General features: G+C 41.5%; 2 protein-coding genes and 1 long non-coding RNA gene across 3 annotated transcripts; 1 reads left to right on the forward strand and 2 right to left on the reverse strand.

The window, feature by feature from the left end:
- Positions 1–3,222: 3,222 nt before the first annotated feature.
- LOC100841377 (bZIP transcription factor 44) lies at positions 3,223–5,426 on the forward strand. The gene is made up of 2 exons (XM_003577919.4): positions 3,223–4,246; positions 4,797–5,426. Exons 1-2 carry the CDS (start codon positions 4,064–4,066, stop codon positions 5,067–5,069), a joined length of 456 nt encoding a protein of 151 aa, XP_003577967.1. The 5' UTR covers positions 3,223–4,063; the 3' UTR covers positions 5,070–5,426.
- Positions 5,427–8,190: 2,764 nt separating this feature from the next.
- LOC100841681 lies at positions 8,191–8,620 on the reverse strand. Its single transcript, XM_003577920.3, has one exon. It carries the CDS (start codon positions 8,473–8,475, stop codon positions 8,356–8,358), a length of 120 nt encoding a protein of 39 aa, XP_003577968.1. The 5' UTR covers positions 8,476–8,620; the 3' UTR covers positions 8,191–8,355.
- Positions 8,621–19,828: 11,208 nt separating this feature from the next.
- On the reverse strand, positions 19,829–23,304 carry LOC104584656. The gene is made up of 4 exons (XR_732521.3): positions 22,127–23,304; positions 21,604–21,843; positions 20,882–20,954; positions 19,829–20,155 (listed from the first exon to the last, which is right to left on the reverse strand). It is a non-coding gene; the product is annotated as an uncharacterized LOC104584656 (long non-coding RNA).
- Between the last annotated feature and the right edge of the window lie 579 nt (positions 23,305–23,883).

Raw genomic sequence — 23,883 nt, forward strand, 5'->3', positions numbered from 1 at the left:
CACGCACGTCATAAAGCGCCAACAAGTTTAGTCCGACCGATGGCAGTCTTCTCGTTAATTTGCTTTTCCCGATTATGCCTTACGCGAAAGACGTGTGGGGAAACAAAGATAAGTTTACAAAAAACTTGGCGAGTAGTGTCGTGTGCTTCACAGATGTCGTAACCACCCACCAGACAGGTGTATACTACTACTTCAGTTATCTAATGCCGAACAGAAAATACTCTTCTAGACTCCTTGGTGTTTGGAGCGAAGCCAATATTGCCCCCTAATAAGAAACATATTGATGACCAGACCCCAAGCTTTTAAGAACGATTATTTAAATATCGCCATGGCAGTTTTTTTTTGTTTAAAAACACTGGACATTCCAAGTGCACAGTGATATTAAAAGGCTGAATGAAAGTTTATGTACAACAACAACAAAAAGATTACATATGGGCTTTTATCCAATCTGGAGAACTACGAGAGTATTTGTTTGTACATATGTATATATAACCATGACTAATTCATCCTTGAGGATTTGCTTCCAAGCTTCCACGGTTGCATGTGTATCATTCCTTGAAATTTTGGCATTTCTAACCTTACATATTGCCCAATTAGCCATGACGGTTGTGTTCAACAAAAAAATGGCGTTTTACAAGTGTGTCTCATAAAAAAAAACATGTTTCTTGATGGGGGCAAGGTAAATTACAAGCTTAGATTTATTTATTTTTGGATTTTTAGTGGAATAAAACTTTTTGGACATGATATACTAGTGTTAGAGCCTTTTGTATATTGGTTCGTCCTCGGAAGAACCGAGGCCATGCATATCATAGCATAGGATCTTTTAAGAGCGCTCACGGTGGAACCGAGCACCGAAACATGCAAATCGCCAACAATAGTTTCTTTTATTTTCATACTTGGTTTACGTTTCTCATGCAGGTGAATCAGGATTTAGCTATACTCTAGCAGAACTGCTATACCATCAGATTCCTACGTGAAAGTGCTTCATTACATGCTTGCAGGAAGCTTTCAGGCTAAGCTTGGCCTCTGCATCTAAGTCTTACATTATTGACGATAAATTGCAAAATGCATGACACTATCAAAAGTATGGCAAGGCACAAATCTTAATCTAAGTAAACCAATGTTAGAACACCACCAAACCTGGACATAAATTTTTTGGTGATCAACTCTAGTCGGTTGACATCAATAAACTCCATCGGTTCTTTGCGTTGCAACGCTCATAATCACAACCAATTGTACATACGAGCAACACCTGCATGCAAGAATGCATTTTCCTTCAATCAAAAACTATGTCATTATGTCATAACTAAATAGACCAAAATTTTGTTGTGGCCTATGAAAACAAGGGAACGTTAATTCAGTTCACCCTCCTGCAACCAAGAATAGAAAAGCTGAACCATATTATTAAAATATTCAAAGCCAAATGAGCTACTCTCCAAGCAACATTCACAGCCGCGCAATAAAGAAACGAGGTGTTGGATAGATTTGTGTTCAAAACAGGAAACATAACGGGTGCCATCTAAGCTTGATCAAGTTGCCGTTTAATAGAATAACCCTCTATATTTTTGAAAAGAAAAAATCACACAAAACCATCACATTTGAAATACATATTAAAAAAGCGACATTTTTTTTAATTTTAAATCACACAAAACCATCACATTTGAAATACATATTAAAAAAGCGACATTTTTTTTAATTTTTTCAAATCACCACCGTTTTTTTAAGCCGGAAGGGCTCGCCTGTCGGTGCCGCGCCGCACTGGACTCAATCCATTGACTTTTCTTTCCCAACTCCAGCTGCTGCGCCGTCTCCTTCTCTCCTTCGTCGGCGAGTCCCGGTCTTCTCCGAGGCAACTCTGCGCCGACATGTCCGAGCGCGTCTCCCGCCGTCCTCGCCCTCGCCTTTGCCGCTAGCTGCCCGAGCAGCTCTCATATCGGCGCTCCTCCGTCGGCAGCCCGCTCCCCAACGACTGCGCCGCTTCCCCACGCCTCACCGTCGCCCCGTGGAGCCCCTCCGCAACTGCCTGGACCCCGCCTCGCGCCGCCCCACGCTTTTCCGCGCCTCCCGTGCGTGGGCGGAGCCGAAGTCGCAGAGCCTGGCGTCCATGGCCCGTCCCGCAGCACGTTGGAGGCCTTGACGTCGCCGTGCACCACCTGGGGCTCGCACTGCTCGTGGAGGTACTCCAGCGCCCGCCCGCCTGCAGCGCCACGCGCACCCGCCGCGCCCACGGCATCGGCACCGGCACTGGCAAGGAAGCTCCGCCCTGCGGCATATTATCGAGCACGTTCCATGCACGGAGCTAGCTGAGCTCTTTGTAGGCCATGGCCATGGTTGAGAGTTAAGTTTGGTCACGCAAGGAGAAGAGGCGGACGATGTGGGGGTGGCGGGCGCGGAGGAGGGCGTGGAGTTCGTGGCGGAAGGCGCGGACGAGGCGCTGGTTGCTGCGATGGACTTTCACAAGGAAGGGCCGCAATGTGCTTACCCGCTGACTTAGCCAATGGTTTGGTTGCTCAATCACTGCGCGCGCGCACGGGAAGACACATATAATTATAAGCACAGAGGAACACCAGGCTAGGTAGAGAAGCAGAATTTCAGGTGAAATGTCCGGCGAGCAGTTCGTCCTGCGGCCGAGGTCGAGCACGGCCTGGTTCCCGCCTCCGGCAACAAGCTGCCGCTGCCGCCATGGCGGTCTGTGTTTGCGTCCGCGAGTTCTTGCCGCTGCAGCTCATAGATACGTGTCTCAAACGTGATGATTTTGCGTGATTTTCTCTTTTAAAAAAACACCTTGATTTTGAGCGTTAGCTTTAGCGTCCGTGTATCTGGACATAATAATGCATTAGCCAACTAATTATCCCATCAATGAGATCTTGAGATACACGTTGCTACCGTGATGATGAAATCTTATGTGACAGTGCAAGTGTCTGTTTAAGATGATAACGCCTCGCCTAGCTCGATTATTCTTCTCTAAATTTTCTACCTCCAAAAGTAGTCTGCTGAATTCTAAACCACAGATGATGTCACAGGCAATCAAACCATGGACAGAAAAAGCAGGCAGCCCATATGAAATGATTCCTTCCATTGCCCGCAGATGCCACAAAAGATTCCAAACACATCTCACCTTCTCTGCCTACTTTCATGTCCACTACTACTAATCCATTTTCTTCACGATTTTTTTCTTGCACTAAGACGCCCCATTTCTTGGCTATAAATGGCACCCCTCTTCCCTGCTTCAATTCCCTTTCCCCCCTTTCTCAGCTCCCTTGCTAAGTTTCCTTCCAGTCCCCTATAGCTCCTAGTAACAGAAAAAACTGTTTTTTTTTCATTGCCAACTTGAGTGAGTCTTGGTTGCACGCTTCCTAACCCTGTCCAAATTGGGCACAAGCCTGCCACCTCAGCCCAATCTTTCCTTGAACCTCCAACTTTTGTTCCCAATTCTTGAGTGTTCCTGTAGGGAGGCTCTTCCGTTTTTTTTCCTCTGGTCATCCTTTTCCAGGGGAGGTTCTGCCGAAAAATTCTTCTCTAGTGTCCATTTTCTAGGGGAGGTTCTGTCAAAATTTCATCTGCAATCAGTGAAATCTCCAAGGGGGGTTCTGTCAAAATTTGATCTGCAATCAGTCAAATCTCCAAGGGGAGGTTCTGCCAAAATTTCCTCTGAAATCAGTCAAATCTCCAAGGGGAGGTTCTGCCAAAAATTTCATTCGCACATATTACCAACACTTTTATCTGGAAACAACACAGATAAAGAGTTTGTGTTCTTGATGATAGAATAGCAGAGGAGCTATAGTAGTTTGTGTAGATGTTGTTGCTGGTCCTCTGGGAGCATTTCCTCTCCGGTTTTATGGTCGGCTCAGCAATCACACGCCTTGTCCAGTCCTTCTCCGTTGTTTTCCTCTACTGGTTCTATGTTTTCTCTGTAAGTTCCTTATAGTTGCACCGTTTTGACAAATCAAGCCTTCTTTATATTATATAAGGAAGCAAACATAATTAAATCTAACTAGTAGACAAGAAAAAATAAGAGTGAGGGAAATTATTGTGAGTACACATAAGTTGTCGGAAGGCGATCATGTCAAGTGGGACCTCCTTCGGGTCAAGCCTCGGGACTCGGAGTTCCAGGTCGGAGGAGGATGACATGGACCTCCAGGCTCAGATGGAGAAGAGGAGGAAGAGAAGGAAGGAGTCGAACCGGGAGTCGGCCCGACGGTCTAGGGTGCGGAAGCAACAACACCTTGACGACCTCTCCTCGCAGGTTATACTCTTACAAAAATATGCTACTTATGTGATTAGCAATTAAAAATGCAATCAAATAGAAGTATAAATTTCTATATCAAATTTTATTGTTTGCTTCATGTATTCTAATTTATATTTATGAGATGTTGCACTCATGCGCAGGTGAAAAGTAAAGCTGATGAAAACAAAGGACCATTTGAAATATCTGTTCAGACAAAACTCAATTATTGTGATGCCTTCCTCCACATGCCCCACCAGTTGCCTCCTACCTAATACTTTCAACAACACCAAAATTCATTCATCACCATGAGTAGTTATTTAGTTTATCATATATAGGACGAGTTTTCACTAAACTTAATTGCAGAATCAATCGATGCAGAGGCTGGGGTTATCCTCCTTTCGAAAAAAACTTGCAGCATCTCGTCTTGTTTTTTCAAGAATGGAAGCTATATTGACTCAAAGTCGCATCAAGCGATACAACAAAATGAGAACTCACGTCTTCTGCATGAAAAAGAAAACAATTTATACATGTTTTGCTCGGAAGAAGATTAATTGTGTTATAAAAACAGGTGGATCAGCTGAAGAACCAGAAGCAACAACTCGGCATGGCACTCGGTGTGACCACCCAAAACCTTGTGGCAGTGCAAACACAGAACTCAGTGATGCAGATACAGAAGCTGGAGTTGGAGAGCAGGCTGTGTGCTCTAAGAGAAATCACCTGCTGCATGAACTCAATCAGGAACACCACAAATCCAGCCACCATGGGCATCACAACGGGCAGTGGCTATGACATTTTTGGCACCAGTAGCACATGGAGCCAGCCCTTAGACTTGTACCAGTGAATCTAGGGGCGAAGAAGAAGAAGAAACGAAGAATGGCTATTGTTGTCTTAGTTGGTAGGGCCAGAAGTTATAAAGTTCCTTTTAAATCATGTAGGGCCTTCATGTCACCATTGATTTGTCTCTCCTTCTCCCTCTTGATTGTTTATTCGGTTGGTGAACACTGATGGTAGAAAGGGAATCAAGAGAGAGGCATTTTGTACTGGCTCCTGTGATGGTTGTCTCTAGCAAGATGTGGACTGGGTGCATCGTGATATGCAAAGTGCTCATTCCCATCTTTCATGTATAACTATCTCCTTGTAGTTTCATCCATCATGCTCAAGTATTGTACTCTCTCCAATCCATATTAATTGTCTCAAATTTATCCAAATATGGATGTATCTATGTCTAAAAAATGTCTAGATACATGTAATATTTCGACAACTAATATGGATCGGAGGAAGTACCTACCTTGTTAGAATGTCAAACTAGGATGTCAAACTAGGTTATGCCCATAATTTCCATTCTGTAGGTTGGTTTTTGGAAGTAGTAGAGAAGCATGCAACATTTGGAATATGAAAGAAAAAGGAAGATGAATAGATGAGAAAAAATCAATAAAGGTGACACTTGTAAGGTAAAGCATATGTCTTTCTAAAGCAGTGTACAGTGTACAATAGTGCAGGTAGCCAAAGGCACATATCAACTTTAACAGACTGATGACAGACAAACATATGCTTCTCCGAGGTATCAAAGTCAGAGACCACTGCAGCACCATGGAAGCAAATGTTACAATTTTTTTTTTTAGAAAACGCAAAGCTTGTGTCCTGTTTCATTGATAGGAAAGAAAAGTTATTTACAATCCTCAAGAGATCAGAGGGACACCCACAGATACAACACCACCCGCTAGAATCCATGATGCGGTTAGAATCTCTCCAAGGCCCTTTCCCCTGTCTAGGACTCAGAGTCTCAGAGCCGAGCCTTCTCCTTGATGGTGGTAAGGAGACTTTCCAAATCCGGGTGTGCGTTGTCGAAGAGTCTTTACGAAGCTTCCAGATCCACCAAGCCGAAACAGAGATCAAGGTTGCAAATGTTACATTTTCAAAATGTTATTTCTGAAACTGAAGCTTTCGATACGCAGGGCAAAAACATTATCGCACTAATTGCATATCTTACCTCTCTGCAAGGTTCTAATGTACTCCCTCCGTTCCATAATTCTTGTCTCAAATTTGTTCAAAAATGGATGTATCTATTCCTAAAAAATGTCTAGATAAATGTAATATTTCGACAAGAATTATGGAACGGAGGGAGTAGGCAGGTACGGGTTGAGATATAAAATATCGTTAAAAAAATGTGTTTTCACATATATCAGCAGATAGATATTGTTATATCCACCAACATGGACAATATTTGATCCAATTGCAACCAAAATGGAGATAACAGGGATTCTTTTCTTAAGATGTTTAACACGAAATTATGTAGAACTTTGTCAAATTATAAAATGTGTATGCATGATTTTTGTAAAGACAGGTGAATAATGCACTTTATTCTTACAGTAAGGTTTCGATGATTGTTTATTTATGTAATGTAATTAACTAATCAAAAACTAGGAATCATATATTTGTTATGCTCAAGTATTTTTATTGTACGATTCATTTGTATTATACATGCACGATGTGGACATAACTGTGCGGTTCAAGAACCAATCATAGCTTGGGTGGTCAGCCAGCCAGGTGTGCAATTTTGTGTTTCACTTTGTAAAAATTATATATCTATATATTGTCGGACTGCAATCGCGCAACTCTTATAATTTAAGTAAAAAAAAACTATGCGATTCTATGAACTTTCTCTGATATAATTGCATATCATCCAATATCCAACACCCTTTTTTTGCGGGTATCCAATATCCAACACCCGACATGTCTGATACGAATGCATTGTCCGCTATTTTAAACCTTGCCTCTGTGAACACAATTAAAAAATAACATCAAGAAAAAGTAGTAGGCAAGGAAAAGCAAAATACATGTTAATTTGTATTGTTTAGGGAAAATAAGACATCACTTTGCATTAAGTATTCTGCGACCTCCTGCAGGGCTTTAGATGTCAGCCTTTATCTGGTCTGGATCAGTAGGATAACAGATTAAAAGGTGAAACATATGTCCTTTTGAATCTGAAAAATGTTGTATCAACTTAATACTTAAAGAAAATAGTGTTTCAGACAAATCTTGCTTGCAGGACCAAAATAAAAACAGACCAATTATAACCATGAGAAGACACTAGAAGGTGTGTAATCCCCAAAAGCCAAGCTAGAAAGGACGGATAGCTCCCCTTTGCCATGGTAGGAACTGTAGAACAGTGAGAACACTTATCATCTTTTGCAAAGTGGGCATTTCACTATGATGCATCATCAGGCTTTGTGAAAAAGTGGGCATTTCACTATGATGCATCATCAGGCTTTATTTCACAAACGAGGTTGGCACTGTTGTCCTTTGGCAAAAGCTGTGTGCACCAACACAAAAAAAAATTCGAAAAGGGGAAAGAGCCCCGGCCTATGCACACAGCCATTTTTATTATGAAGTTTGATATCAAAGTATTACGGTTTATGGATCACACAAAGTGGATACAACACATTGATCAGCTTTTGTTATTTTATTTTTCTCGGTTGCAGTTAGGGTGTTGTCTCACTCTCAACCAAACAAAAAATGTTTGTAAATTTGAGCTAGACAACCACAGCAAGCCGAGGACGACGCATTGAAAATCCCTTAACCTGATCTATTGCAGTAGCTAGGAGTTAAACTGTAATATGAACCGCTGAGCTATCGTGCTCAGTGCCGGTCTGATGAGAGAAGAGAGTGGAGCGAAACATTCAGAGACATTGGTATGATGGGCATCACTCATCAAAAGTTATCACTGTCATACTTGGAAATGGTACCAACTAATGATGGCAAATTCCATATCAAGTCTGTTGTTCTGATCTCCCTGCACCAAGAGAAATTTGGTATCTCTTTTTCTCTAACCCCCTTCATTTGTATGAGCAGTAGAAAATGCCAATGGTGCAAGCAAATCTGGTACCTTAATGTCACTACCTTGCATGCCTACATCTCAGGGAGCAAAACCATACCATGAAAGGAGGAGGTGGACACAGAACTCACACAGAAGTTTCCATTCATTGCTAATCTTACTGCCTTTACAAGTTATATATACAGCTGTTGCTACATCAAAGATACAGACCAAAATTTCAGCCAGTAGACTGGCCAGTAAGTCAGAGAGATTAGTAAGAGAAACAGTAAAGAAATTTGATCCCAACTGATGATCAGTCATGCCAGCTCAGGAGCATCGCCACGCATCGACGGATGATGTAGAGCCTAGCCTTTTGCTCTTTGAGAGCCCTCTTGAGCCCCTTCATCTTGGTATCATGAGCACCCACCCTCATTTTGATGGTCTAGAAATGAGATAGCTTTTGGAATCTGGTTTGTGTTGTGTTTAGGAGTTTGTAATGGTGTGGTTTATATAGGCAGTTGCCATGTGAGTTGTGTCAGCTGACTAAGTTTTCTTTTACTTCCATGCTTGTGCACACATATCTTTAGTTAACTTATCACTTCGTCCTTCCTTTGAATAAAGAAAAGAAAGTCTTCTTTCATCTTGGAGTAATCTAGTTAAATTTCCTGAGGCCTGGTTGACCTGATGATAAATAATAGACTAATCACTTTGTGGTATCCTCGCACTGCACGATGGATAAATGGAGTATAAAAATAAATTCATGATAGCGATGACTAAGCTATGAAAAGGATGTCATATAGAGGCAGTACTCTATGCATTAATTACAAAGGAGACTAGTCAACACCGCCTATTTGAATTTCATTTTGCATGTTTTGTCTTTTAATTTACCACCCCACCCCCCCCCCCCTCTAAGTATTTCCAACATATTTGGTAATTGATTGATGGATTCTAATGGAGATGGTGGACACATATTGTTGCGGGAGAAAATGCTTTATGTTGATCGATTTGTCTATGTCGACAAGATATTGCTTTTGACAAAAAGAAAATATTTAATCCATGCCAGGTTATCTTCTTATTCATCAACTGGTTGTGATTTTGGTCTATTATGCAATGTCAGGAGGATCAGGAGAGGAGCCCATGGTACTGACGGGTCTCAAGTTGGAGGTTATTGCCAATTTCATGTTAGTGTGTATCTAAGTTTAGTTTTTTCGTTCAGGGATTTAACAGCTCATATATACTACCGATGCCAAAAACGAACAAATTAGGCAAAACAGCATCTGCAATGGTTCTTCGCCCAAAAAAACAGAGAGAATTCCATATTTGCCACTCAAATTTTGCCCAAATGCCCAAATGCCACACATAATTTCCTTATTCCTAATTTTCCACTCAAATTTTGCATGGAGTACAAATATACCGATACCGTTAGTTGACCGCTAGTTGACCGTTAAGTAAGAGATGAGAAGATAATTTTGTCCCTAGGTAGTATGTCGATTTTCCCTTTACAACAAGGTATTCATTTAGATAACTTATAATTCCAGATTTTTAAGATTTCAGTAACACATTGCCTTGCAGTGTGCGCACATTTTGTGATGCGGAGTACTAATGCACTTTTATTTTTATATTATTATCTAGTTTGATCATAAAGAGAACCGCTGTAGCAAAAAGATTATTCTTAATGGCTAAATATGCAATTTCAGATAAAAGGACATTTTGGTATAAAAACAGATGCCAGAACTTAAATAGAAACCACGAGGGGATACAAGTGTAAGAATGAAAATATACGTCCAAGGACCGGTACGCAAAATCTGAAATTATAAGTTCTCTAAAATGAGTACTTTGTTGTAAAGGGAAAATCAACATACTACCGGGCAAAATCGGCTTTTCATTAATTGCTTAATGGTCAACTAACGGTACTAGCAGATTTGTACCCATGCAAAATTTGAGTGGCAAATTTGAAACAAGAAAATTCTGAGTGGCATTTGGACAAATGGACAAAATTTGAGTGGCAAATATGAAATTCTGTAAGAAAAAAAAAAACACATCTGCAATGGTGGCTTTGGTGATACAACACGCGGGTTGTCTTGTTTAGGGATAGCCAGAACAGATCATTCAGGACACTTCACTAAGTCAATGTCAAACAATGGTTAACATTTTGTTTGAGGATGTAATGAAGTCAGCCCCAATGATTAACTTGCTCATAAACGTTGTCAACCAAAATGTTTAGCTGCTGGGAGCTCCAAGCATTAATTAGTTTTGACCAAACAAAAAATAAGATACCCATTCAGTTTGACTTGATAGTACCATCATCATGTCAGACTGAAATGATTTACTTACTGTGTTCACGGGTTGACTAAGCACACAATACAATATGTTCTTTGTCATGCCAGACAGCCACACATTTTCCGATTTCTTATGTCAGCACCTAAATGAAGTTTTATCGCGATAACTTCAATCGTCAACAAGCAGGATAATAGTTGACACTAAAGAATTCCATTGTCAGCTACTTGTTCTGCAAAGTCGGCACAGTTGTTAATTCAGCTGAAACCTTTCATTAAAAAAATGTCAACTGAAACTCTTCTCTCAGTAGGCAAGCTTGGCAGACAAACAGATGCAAGTAAGCTCTAAACAAAGCATCTGGCTGACTGAGCTTACTAACCTCTGGTTATGTACAACGAACCTGCCTGTCCGCGCGGCAGTTTTTTCAATAAGAAAAAAAAACAAAATTTGAAGCAAAAGTTAGATGCTTTCTGAAGCTAAGCTTTTTGTGTTTTTTATTTAAAAATGTCTGGATCTAAAGAATCTTAAACACAATCTAGGAGAGCAATGGCAATAGTGTCATCCATACAAAATCCCACTCCTGCAACGAGCAATGATGTCTATACTAACTTACACAACTTACCTGTCTTCTCTTTGAAGTATCTTTAAACAGATAGCATAGATAAAGATGTACGTCTACAAAAATTTAAAACAGAATAAATAATGCAGAATGCACATTTTACTGCCTCATACTATGATGATGAGGACTGGCAGTCACGCCTGATGTCGAAGTCAAGAGACGAATCTGGGTGGAAGGTACCAAACAAGGCTTTCTATGCTATGAACAAAAACAGAAATGAGCATCAGGTACAGATTTTTGCTGGAGGGTTCCAAAAGCAAGAATGAACATGGTTTTCTTTTGTCAGATAAAGAATTGACCCAGTAACGTGGTTCCCAGCGGAATGAATACGGAATAACATATCCAACATAAATAATAAGGATCACTGTACTACAAAAATGACACTCTAAATACAATACAGGGAGAAAATGAATTATTTTCGAATTTCCATAAAATGCTGACCTTCCAAACAAGCTTAGAAAAAAATACTAAAAAAACTCGCTCATTTGAAAAACAGGGAGTGTCATTAGTATGCCAAAGCGAAAAAGAATATTTCAGACAACAACTAGTGTTTAGGAGTACAATCAAAACATATCAATATTGTTTACAAAGTCACAAAGAAGCTTGAATTGGTTCACTAGTAGAATTCTTGCTACATGATGCGTAGCAGCATAGGCATTCTTTGTATCATCTTTTCCGCTGGCTTAATTTTGTATCCACTTTATGTGATCCATGAAATGTGGTACTGGTTGTGTGCATCGATTGATGCAGAGGCCGGAGCATTCAATTGGTTCTAGCAAAAAGAAAAGGAAGAAAAAATAAATATTTTGCAAGTTCCTGTGATGAACTTCCATGCCACGATGAACTGTGTACTTTGCGATGAACCATTATATTTATTTAAAAAAATTGTCAATAAGTTTGATATGGGGAATTTCTCTCTAATTAGTTGGAAGTACTTTCACTAACTCACTGAATGTGGAACCAAAACAACGACAAAAAATTAAGGATCAGGGGAATATTAAATTTGAGTGGAAGGTTTGTGATCTCTTGGTTTCTAATATTTAAAGCTCATTACTTTGGAGGGGAATTGGATTATATGTTCATAAATGAAACATTTGATTTCAAATATTATTAGTTCAACATTTAGTTAGCAAAAGTGATCAACCCAATATGTTTTGTTCCTTTTTAACCAATATGTTTTCTTAACCAAGTAAAATTATTTTCCGTAAGAGTAGTGTATCAGTGTATCACATTAACCACCAAAGTCAACTAGGAGCGTAAGGAGTTAAACAAAAACATCCCATGGTCAACCACTTCTACTGAAAAGTATCAGATTTTGTTAACCATCCGAAGCAGGCTTGGCAATCAAAGAAATACAAGAAAGCTCTAAACAAAAGAAATTTGGCCAAAAAAACTACTAATTGACTTCCAGTTATGTACAATGTACCTGTCCACAGTGCTCAGTTTTACAATGTACCTGTCCACAGATGCTGGTAAGTAACCATTCCGGTTTTGGATCAAAAGAATCTTAAACGCAATCTAGGAGAGAAATATATGAGGACAAATGGACAATGCTTCACACAGAAACATGCTTCTTCATATGGAGCCTAAGATTGCATTGGGACTTTGGAGTGTATCCTCGTCGTTTACTGAATGTCCTCGGTGCGCTTTGACAGGTAAAATCCGAATCAGTTTATGACATGTATCGTGCCACGCCACATTAATTTGAACATCTTAGATTTTTTGAATTAAGTAAACTATTGTTCTAGAAAAAGGTAAACTAGTCAGGTCGGTGTACTGGGAATAAATGTACCATCACCTTCATTATCCCCAAGTTCCTTTCAGATAGTAAAGATCTGAAAATGTCGTGCATCTATATTTAGATCCTAGCTTTATGTAGGACTTGTTTCGATTGAGCAGAAGAAATATGTCAATCGCACAGAAAACTTTCGTATCGCGCAATTTTTTAATGCGGAAACAACTCCGAATACAATTTGTTAATGGTGCATTTTATGTCGCATATATAAACACAACAATGGGAACATATCAGGTGAAAACTTTTATTCAGTGAAAATTTTAAAACTTTTAATCATAACATTAGATCCTAAATAAATAGATCAGATGAAAAGTGGAACATCTAATCACTTAAGCGCATTTATGAAAAAACCCTTAGACCTCTAATCACGTGGGGTGATTTTGATAAAACATGTTTACGTGATTAGAGGTTCCACCTTTCATCTAATCCATCTATTTGAGATCTAATGGTCAGGATTGGAAGTTTCACGTTTTCAATGAATGAAGATTTTTCATTGATACATCGCCAACAACAAAATTGTTTTTTTAATGTGTAGAATCAGGCTACCGATCTTAGTTCTTCCCTGAAAGTAAAGATATTACTGGTCTACAATAGGTGATCCAATGACAGACAGTCAAAGTGCATGATGAATGTGCATCTTTATTAGCACAACCGATCCTTATGAAATGATATGATCTATGGATTATGGCTAGCTCATAACTCTGGTCCCCCTCTGGTACTGGACTATGAGCCAGGCCATTATTGTCAGAAATATCTAGTAATGAATTATGAGCCAGGCCACAACATTATCCCCAAATTAAACCCTTCTGATTTTAGAAAGTTATGCCTCAACCAGTTCTAGAAAAAAAAACTTATATGTTGTTGTACCCTGTGATGAACCGTCTGTGTTTCTTTATAGTTTTGTCTGGAAGTTTTGAGACTGGAAGTTCCTGTAGTTGAAAGTCCTTTCACAAACCAGCTGAATGTGAAAACTTCTAAAGAGTAGAAGGTTTGTGATCTCACAGTTTGGAATTTTTAAGCCCTTTAGTTTGGAGGGGCATTAGATTAGGTGTTCCTTAAACTTAACTTAAATTTAAATTATTTTTCTATTATTAATATTTAATTTGCAACCATTATGCGTAAGGACAAAAACGAATGACCCAATATATTTCAATAGGCAAGGAACAAAAAGGATTTCTTTTTGCAGGAGTAGAGTATCGGTGAATTACACTAGCCTCCAAAGTCAACCGTTTTAACGTAATAATATATATTGTCAACTAGGAGGGTAAGAAGTTAAACTGAAGCATTCGACTGTCAACTATTTGTTCTGAAAAGCGGCATATTTTGTTAACCATCCCTTGCAGGCTTGGCAGACAAAGAAAGACAAGCAAGCTCCACACTATTATACTCCACACAAAAGCAAATTGGCCAAGTAGTACTACTCCTGCAGGCCTGCTAATTAACTTCCCGGCGGTATGTACAATGTACCTGTCGGACCGTGCTCAGTATTTCAAGTTATCAGCAACGATTGGATGCCTGCGTGTAAGTAAAAATTCGGACATATGCAGGACTTGTTTCCTTTGAGCGGAAGAGTATCCGCATCAGATGGAAAACTTTCCTATCGGACAACGTGGAAACAACTCAGAAAACAATTGGGATTTTTATTTGTGTGTCCCTCGTCTCTTAGCTGTACTCAGAAATAATCAGATCTCATAACTGTGCTTGCTTTTAGACTTGTTTGCTTTTTATTTTCTCACAAATGCCCTCACGGAGCACCTGCTAACGGTCAAGCCCCTTTGACCGTTTGCTTCCGACGGGTGGGCCGCGGGGAGTGCTGACAGGTGGGGCCGGAGCCGTGTTTCTGGCGTGTGGGGCTGCGAGGAGACAGTGCAAGCGGACAGGTCTTAACGGGTCTGGTTACCTTACATGTGGGCCACGTCCATGCGTCCTGACAAGTGGGGCGGTCATCGTTAATGACAGTTGGGCCGAGTAAAGGCTGATCGCTGGGGCCGAGCCAAAGGATGACAGGTGGGCCGAGCCAAAGGATGACTGGTGGGACGAGACTTCAGATGACAGGTGGGGTCAGTGTCATCTTTCCTTACATGTGGAACCTACTTGCCCTCCTTTGCTCTCACCCAAATCCTGACCAGAACCCTAAATCGGCGGAGGACGGCGGCGGCGTTGCGGCTAGTAGGTGTGTAGAAACGAAGGGGAGACGGCGATGGCGAGCACTAACCCACCTATGTACCACAACGTCGGTAGCTGCCGCCAATTCGAGGAGGAGATATTTTGCCGCGGGGAACCTGATATCCGGCCCGATGTGGCAAAGATAGTGATTTCCGCACCTCCGGAATGGGAGAGAAGGCGGCGAGGCTGCGAGGTAAAGCCATCGTTGCTACCATCCATACAGGATCCGCGCTGAATCCGCCGGCCACTTCAGCTGATGAGGTCATGGCAGCTCTGAAGCAGTGCTACAACTTCAAAAGGGGAGTGCGCATCACGGTATGTCCTGCGCCTGGCAACTTTCTGATTCGATTTGATTCGAGTGATGATTGCACGGCAACGGTGATGCAATCGATGCGCATCAGGTGCCCTGCCGGCGGCATCTCGTTTCGCCACTGGACCTCCATCTTCCGTGGAGGGAATCAAAACTGCCTTTTAGCTGTGTTCTTAGCTTGGATGGACTGATGAAGGATGCGCAACAGTTGGACTTTGTGAAGAATTTGATTAATCAAGTAGGAGGCGAGTTCGTGGCAATTCTGCCTAGGACCGATCCGCGCTGTGTGAAGCTCAGGGCATGGATGCGTGATCCTTGTGCCATCCCGAAGCAGTTGCTGATGAGAGTGGCTACTTCGGCCACACAACCAGCTTGATCAATATGCTGATGAGCTCATTGATGATTCAATTGCAGCAGGGGCAGAACCAGAAACCAGACGTGCTGTGTCGTTCGGGGTCATCATCCACGTCCATGAAGTGGTCGATAGGTTTCATCTTCTTATTGATGGTTCGGACCACAACAACGGGGACTACTCTGATTCTTCTTCAGATGATGAAGCTTATCTGGACTATGGTGGTTCTGGAATACCGCGAGGAGATCTCACTCGCCTCCATGAGTTCCCCTGTTTTGTTGGCGCTGTAGATGGCTCGGGTCCTCCAAAAGGAGGGGTTAATCCATGTTGATGTTGTGTTCTGTCTAATCCATGTTGATTTTGATGTATGTTGTCTATGTATTAGTTTGTTGTCCGAAGACTACCTATTTGTATTGATCAAGAACAGGTTCTTGCTCTTTATCTGAACCTGGGCATGTACTGTTATCGGAACTTATCATTTCCTATGAATTTATTTCGCAATTCAACTTCCTCCAAATTGATTTCTGACTGCACAAATGAATAGCGAATGGAAAGTCATGCAAGATTACCAAATTTCAATATGTTTTGAGAAGGTTGACTTTTGTTGACCAGGCAATTTATAGCGACATTTGATTGTCCTAGACCACCCAAATGGACAATTTTGGAGGAAGTTTAGAAAGTGAACTTACTCCAAATTGATTTCAGACTGCACAAATGGAATCCGAATGAAAATTTATGCAAGATGACCAAATTTCAACTCGTTTTGTGAACGTTGACTTTAGTTGACCAGGGAAAAAATAGCCACATTTGGCTGTCTCAGCACACCAAAATGGCTGCAGTTAGAAGAACCCCCAAGATTCGACCTTCTCCAAATTATTTTCTGATTGCACCAATAGAAAGTACATCAAAACTTAAGAACATAGTTGAAATTTCAAACCCATTTGAGAAAGTTGACTTCGCGTTGACCAGGATTTAAATCCACTCAAATCCATTCAAATCTGCAAAAGTAAAGTGTTTTTTTTTACTTTTCTTCGAGGAGTCAAGTACTAACAATGTTTGGATATTTCCAATAGCTCTTCCACAACTTCAAATCATGTATGTCGTATCATTTTGGCCCAAACACAACAAATTTAACTGAATTTGAAATTCAAAAAAAATATGAAAACACGTCCAAATTGAAAATGCTTTTGCATACATGCAAACATACCAAATGTGCTTAGTGTGCCAAATTTTACAAGATTTGGACAAAGTTTTAAATCCAAATGTCAAAATGAGTTCATTTCTCCAACATCTCCCTATGTGGTACAATGTACATGAAGTACATTATGAAATTTAGATAATGCTCTGATGTTTTTTATGTGATGAAGTATCACTAAAAATTGACACTTGCAGAAATTCATAATTTTCGGACAACTATTTCATATTATTAACATTTTTATACTTTTGAGTTAAGTGTAAATCACACTAATGAAGGTACAGAACATTTAATTTTCATTTCTGAAATGGTTTGCTAATTTTTGAATATCAAATTCACTAAAATTTGCTTGTTTTTCACATTTTTGATGTCAAACATGTGCAATTCTAATCCCAAAAGATTTAGGCAACTTTGTGAGTGCATCACAAGTGTTTCCACCAAATATGAGATTTTCTGGACTTGGGATACTATATCTTCGTACATTCTTTGAATTTTTGAGTTTATTTATGAAAAATAGATAAACCCATGAAACTGAACAGAATGATGAGAAAATCAATGAAGAAAAGTTGTGTCTGAACCATACAAGTCGAGCAAAATTGGATTCCATCCGGTTCAGTCCAATTTCAAACCTATTTGTGCATGAAAACAGGGATTTCAGCACACCAAAATGGCTGCAGTTGGAAAACCCCCCAAGATTCGACCTTTTCCAAATTATTTTTTGATTGCACCAATAGAAAGTACATCAAAAGTTAAGAACATAGTTGAAATTTCAAACCCATTTGAGAAAGTTGACTTCGCGTTGACAAGAATTTAAATCCACTCAAATCCATTCATATCTGCAAAAGTAAAGAGTTTTTGTGAACTTTTCTTCGAGGAGTAAAGTACTAACAATGTTTGCATACTTCCAATAGCTGTTCCACAACTTCAAATCTTGTATGTCGTATCATTTTGGCCCAAACACAACAAATTTAACTGAATATGAAATTCAAAAAATATGAAAACACGTGCAAATTGAAAATGCTTTTGCATATATGCAATACATACCAAATGTGCTTAGTGTGATAAATTTTATAAGATTAGGAAAAAGTTTTAAATCCAAATGTCAAAATGAATTCATTTCTCCAACATCTCCCTAAGGTGTTTCTGAAACACCTCAGAAACACCTCAGGGAGATGTGGTGCAATATACATGAAGTACATTGTGAAATTTAGATACTGCTCTGATTTTTTTTACGTGATGAATGTATCACTAAAAATTGACACTTGCAGAAAATCATAATTTTCGGACAAATATTTCATATTATTAACATTATTATACTATTGAGTTAAGTGTAAATCACAGTAATCAAGGTATAAAACATTTAATTTTCATTAAAACCTATGTGTTTGCGTTCTAATAGGTTACAATGGGTCCAATGGACGTTTCTTAAATTAATTTATTGTGGTAAATGTATTGAAAAAAGTGATTTTTCATTTAATGCCGAAATGTGCTGAAAATCCAAAATATGTGCGAAATATAGTAAAATTGCTCCAGAAATTCTGAAATTCTTTTAGAAGAACAAGTAACATGTAAGGTTATCAAACAAAAATTCTTATATGTTCTAAACCTTTTTTTACAGACGTTTTGGACCCAACACTTGAAAATTGGATGAAACTTGAAACTCCATCAGTGGCGGGTCAAGAAAAGCTCGCCACTGATGTAAGCCCGCCACCTCACACTGATAGTTATGGCCGGTTCCGACATGGATCCCCTGACGTTACCCTGCAGTTTGGTCACTGGCAGGTGGGCCTCATGCCTGACAACCCCACATGTCAGTGACTCTATGTCAGGGGAGGCTACGTCAGAGGATCTCCTTCCGGTTCTAGGCCTATCTGACAAGCTACTGCTCATTTTTTTTCTCGTTTTTCTTTTTCCTTCCTTTATCCAAAGCGGGACCCATAGTGACTTGTAATCAAACTCACTTTTTTCAGTGTTTGTTGCATTATTATTTTCAGTGTTTCTTGCATTAGTATTTTAAGTGTTTTTGCATTATTATTTTTAGTGTTTTTGCTTTATCAACGATTCTTGCAGGTCATTTATGTACGAGATTTAATGTAACTAAAGAAAATTCGAATGGATCTTGAAAAAACACACACACACAGATATATATATATAGAAATATATAAAAAGAAAAAATGCATATGGAATTTTATTTCACGCTCGTGGTGATTTTCTCCAAGGCCTTGGTACATGTCTCCAGTTGTCGTACCAGTGGCCCACGGGGTCCCACTGATACGGGACGCGTGGGTCGCCAGTGGGAAAGCCCCGCCAGGTTGACCTTCCGGGAACGATAGGCCCGGGAAGCCTGCCCCAAGGAGACGGTCCTTGGTGGAAGCAAAGCCAAGAACCTAAATAGAAGAAGCGCCCGAGAACTCTGGTTCCGAGAAGTGAAAGAAACGCTTCCCCGGCAACTGGCCGGGTGCGCTAGCCGGGAAGAGGCACCCCAGCAACCCACGCTCGAGCATGCAGGCGGGGCCCGCAGAACAGTGAAGATGGGACGAGACAGCGGACGCAGTGCATTTAATGCACCGACAGGAGTCACATCGGCAGGGCTAGTCTTGCTCAGGAAGGTTAGGACGTCTACTCTACAAATCATTTTTTTTATCATGTACAGTGAACCGGGCGCTGCATGGCGCCCAGCGTGGATCAGCTGGGGTTACCTATAATTACACCGAGCAAACGCTGAGCCCCACGATCCGCAATTGCCGCGCATGCGCCGTAAGATTAGGTCGCATGCAGCTTCATACGTGAGATTTTTTTACGTCGCATGAGGCTGACGTAAAATTACTACTGCCCTGTCTGGTCTACCAAATTAGACTGGAATTCAAGTAGATGAAATATGGTGGGCTGGTATTTTTACAGATAAAAATGTATGCACACTGAGAAGTTTGTTTTAAACCGGGGCATGAATTCTTTAACAATGTAGGAGGAAATAAGGCAAAACTATTTTGTTGGTCTTGTTATTTACATCTAGACCCCAAAGTCAATAGAAATCACGCCTGAAATTTGAGAGGAAATAATGCACTAGTTATATGCGTCGTATTCAAGTCATTTTTTCCATGCATGAATTACAAAAGGTAACGACTAACGATCAAGAATTACACCATTCAAGCAATACAAACATTCCGAGGATATATTTTGTTGCATGTTTGCCAATACAAAGGACACATTCATAAGCAAAATACACAAATACACTCCGTGGACGTGGACACCAGAAAAAGAAATGTTGGGCCATATACAGGTGTGCAAGTTAGTTTTTAGGGAGAGGATGCACAAACGGAGCTTCAAAACAAGATTTTCATGTGGGTTATCATGGGCCTGAACTCTCCAGATAATGACGTAAAGAACTTCTCCAGAGAACTGCATTAAAAAAGAAAAAGATTGAGAGTTGCTGAAACAAATAAAAAAGAAAACAAGGATGATATTATTATTGTTTTGCTTCAGAACCAGAGTTCAGCTGGATGCATGTAATTGTTGTTTCCATAACAGATAACACAAAGCATAATTCAGTAGCAGAAGAGGGTCACCTAAAGTCATATGAACTGAAGAAAAGAACAGATCACTAATGACTATAAAACAATAAAAAGACTAAACTTCTGAGAAGCAAAGTAATCCATTTGCAGAGAATGAATGATCACATTTGCTCAAGCTCAAAATTGGCCTCAGGAACTATAGGGCTAGCTCAGTTTAGGCAACAAAAACAAGTAGTTCACTATGTAAAAAAAGACTCGATGGATTTTTTTTATCAAATAGTGCAGAGTGCCAGAATGCAGAAGATTTTGCTGTAACTTAATTAAACCACATACTCCATTTGTTTTAAACCACTAATGCTCAGTTCCTAGTAATTAAATGTGATAAGCCCGCTGTGACTGTGTGCATGCGCTTCCATCTAAATCAGTGGCGAAGCTAGAACCAAATTATTGGGTTCAGGATCTTTGTTTATAATGTAATTTCACTAATGGTGAAGACAAACAGTAAGTTAATGAAGGATTTGTTTATTTCTTTGGGTTCATTTATACAGCAGCTCCGCCGCTGATCTAAAGAGACACCAAAGTAAAATGTAATGAAGTTTGCACAAAACTGTACCTTCAAGGATTTATGATTTTGGTAGTATCTAGAACACATATCTACTTGAGAAACACAATAATCATTGCGTGATCTGCAGATGACCATAACAAGCTTATGTTAATTTCTAGACAAAGCATTTATATACCTTTTGCGCATTAAATGGATGATTCTGAAAGACTGAAATGGAACTTTTTATGTTACCAGATTATTAAGCTAAAGGGACAGGTTCCTTTGAGCTGTAGCTTAATTTTAAAATGATCAAGTCTTTATTTGCTCCAATAAATAAAACAAATTGAATCATGACAATTATTTTCTTTCATTAGCATAGGCCTGGCAATGGTTGTTTCAGAGAAGTACCTGTATTACAGTACCGTGAAATTGGGTCTAGGAAAAATAATCAACACCCAGGGAGTAAGCTATACTCCTATAGTATGTATATTCAGATTGTTAGTGAATTTGACTCCAAATGCAGTATTGTCAGTTCACTTATTTTTATGACATGGAATCTGAAACTGTACAGTAATACAACACTTCTACAGGATACATCAAGATATAATCTAGATCCTCTTGGGCATACATTTTTTTCATTGATTGAATCACAATCTGGAGCATTTAATTTAGCTTATATTGGCCATCAAGCCGAATACAGCAAAACGACACTGCAGTTTTTTCATGAACAGTAAACAATCAAGCTCATGTCATGGGTGTATAAAATGGGCAACTGGGAAGGAAGAAGATACCTCACGTCACCGTAGAGCAAACGGAACTTTTGATGGATGAATTCGTTGCGTACAAGCTCCACACCTGGTTGCCGAGGCCGAGCTGCCTATGTGCTGTAGGCCTGAATGTTCAGGCCACCTCCAGGCCGAGCAGCCGCCAACGGAGACGGAGAGGAGGCCGAGCCTCGACAAAGCCTCGAAATCCTTGTCGTTGAGTTCATCCGGCTCTGCCACACTCAATTTGTCCACCCAAATCTGGGCCTGAAAATGATTTATAATGGCTGAGTATGTCAGGATTCAATCAAAGATTCCACGAATACAGTAAACAAAACCTATATGGCATGTAAATAGCCATGGCGACGGATGCTTCTAGACACATCATAAATCGCTTCCAAGACCTAGTAATAATTACCTGATTGGAAAACAGCAGCTGCATTTCTATACACAAACCATGGCGCACCTAATCTAAGGGTTGAATCGAACACATTGGAAACAGGGGAAGAGTAAGGAGCAGTAACAGATGAGAAGTAGAATCGGAGCTCACCAGCTTGATGGCCTAGAGGGTAACCACCTTCTGAAGCGGCGCCTTCTTCTCCGGCGGCGGGAGCGTCTTCTCCGACGGATGTTCCGTTGCCATCGCTGGCGGAGCAAATCCGAAGAAGGGCGCCTCGAAGCTGTCTAGAGTGGGGAGGTACAGAGCAGGCGACTGGGGAGCAGCGAGGTCGCGGTAGAGGTGGAGGCGGGGGAGAAGGAGGCCTTACGCTCGGCGAGCTCGCGGTAGGTGGCGTCGCCGTTGAAGCCGCCGCCCCGGCTGCAACCGCCGGCGCCGCCTAGGGTCGAGCCGGCCCGCCGCGTAGCCCGCCACCGCCCCGCGTCTGCTCTCGCGCGCCGCTCCTGTCAGCCGCAGCTGACTGTTCCTTCCCCAGCCGCCAGCCGCCCCCGCGGCTGCCGCCTAGGCTCGCCGCAGTTCGGACTACAGCAGCTCGCCCCTTGCCTCCGGCCGCAACGCCACCCGAACGGCACGCAAGCACGATTTGGGGCGGAAGAGGAGCAGCTGCGAGTCGCCGGAGGCGGAGCCAGAGGCGGTGGAGCGGAGGAACCCCAGGTGGCTGCGCGGCCCCCTCGCGAGCAGGAAGGAGAAATCGGCCTTGGCGTCGCGCCGCCCCGTGCGCCGCGCCAACGTTATCTCCCGGTACAGCCGCCACCGCGCCCGCGCCCCGCCCGCTCGCCGTCTCCGCAGCCGCTCCCCTCCAACTGCAGCGACGATCCTTCCCCGCCGCCGCCGTAACCTCCTTCCGGCTCATCCCCAGCATCCCACGACCAAATAGGAGAGGAACAGGTCGGTGGAGCACTCTGGTGCGACTCGGTCGAGTCGAGCCGCTCCTGGCTCACGCCCCAGTAGTCGTCCTCGAAGCCGCCGCCTCGGCCGGCGCCGCCGACGCTCTGCCGGCCCGTCGCGTAGTGAGCTGCGGCCACGCGTCTGCTCCCGTGCGGAGCTCCTCTCAGCCCCCGTCGGATGCTCCTTTCCCCAGCAGCCGCCGCCGGAGCCGCAATTAGGATTGCCGCTGCTCGCCACTAACCGCCGGCCGCACGATTTGGGATTTTCTTTTTACTGGAAGGTGGGAATCGTAGGATTAGCTAGCCTCTAGCCTTCATGAGAGAGAAAACGGTCGTTGTAAACGAAGGAAGAAAAGTTACGTCGTGGGTAATGTTGGTCGTGGGTTCAGTTTGCTGTGGCATCCGGCTCGTTGGACCGACGAGGGGTGCAGAATAGTTATTCTGCAAGCACGTCTAACAGAGTATCTATGTATAACCACGAGCTAAATAGGAATCGATTTATGTTTAACTAAACATGTAATGATCTGAACTTTCCCGCCTGCATGAGTGAACTTTCCTTACTACGGATGTGAACTTCCCCTCGCTGCTCTATACTTTGCACGCGCACGCAGTATGGGTGGTCTGTGCGGACGGTAATTGAAATCTGTTCTTAAACCATACAGAATTAGCAAAAACGTTATATACGAAAAAGATGCGCCTATGCGCCTGGCTCATAGCTTTCCAACGCCGTATTACTTGCATTATTCCGACAAGCCGTTCAAAAACAATCGTAAAAATACCGTCCGTCCTTTTTAGATTGATCCGATTTCGGTATTTTTGAAATTATTCCTAAACCGTGGGGAATTTGGAAAAACATTACATATGAAAAAACTGCGGATTTTCAGTAGCTTTCCAACGGTATATCGTTTGCGCAAATCCGGAAAAGTTTGAGAAACTCGAACAAAAATCAGTACATCTTACGCG

Source organism: Brachypodium distachyon, chromosome 4, assembly GCF_000005505.3.
Source record: "Brachypodium distachyon strain Bd21 chromosome 4, Brachypodium_distachyon_v3.0, whole genome shotgun sequence".
Classification (NCBI taxonomy): Eukaryota; Viridiplantae; Streptophyta; class Magnoliopsida; order Poales; family Poaceae; genus Brachypodium; species Brachypodium distachyon.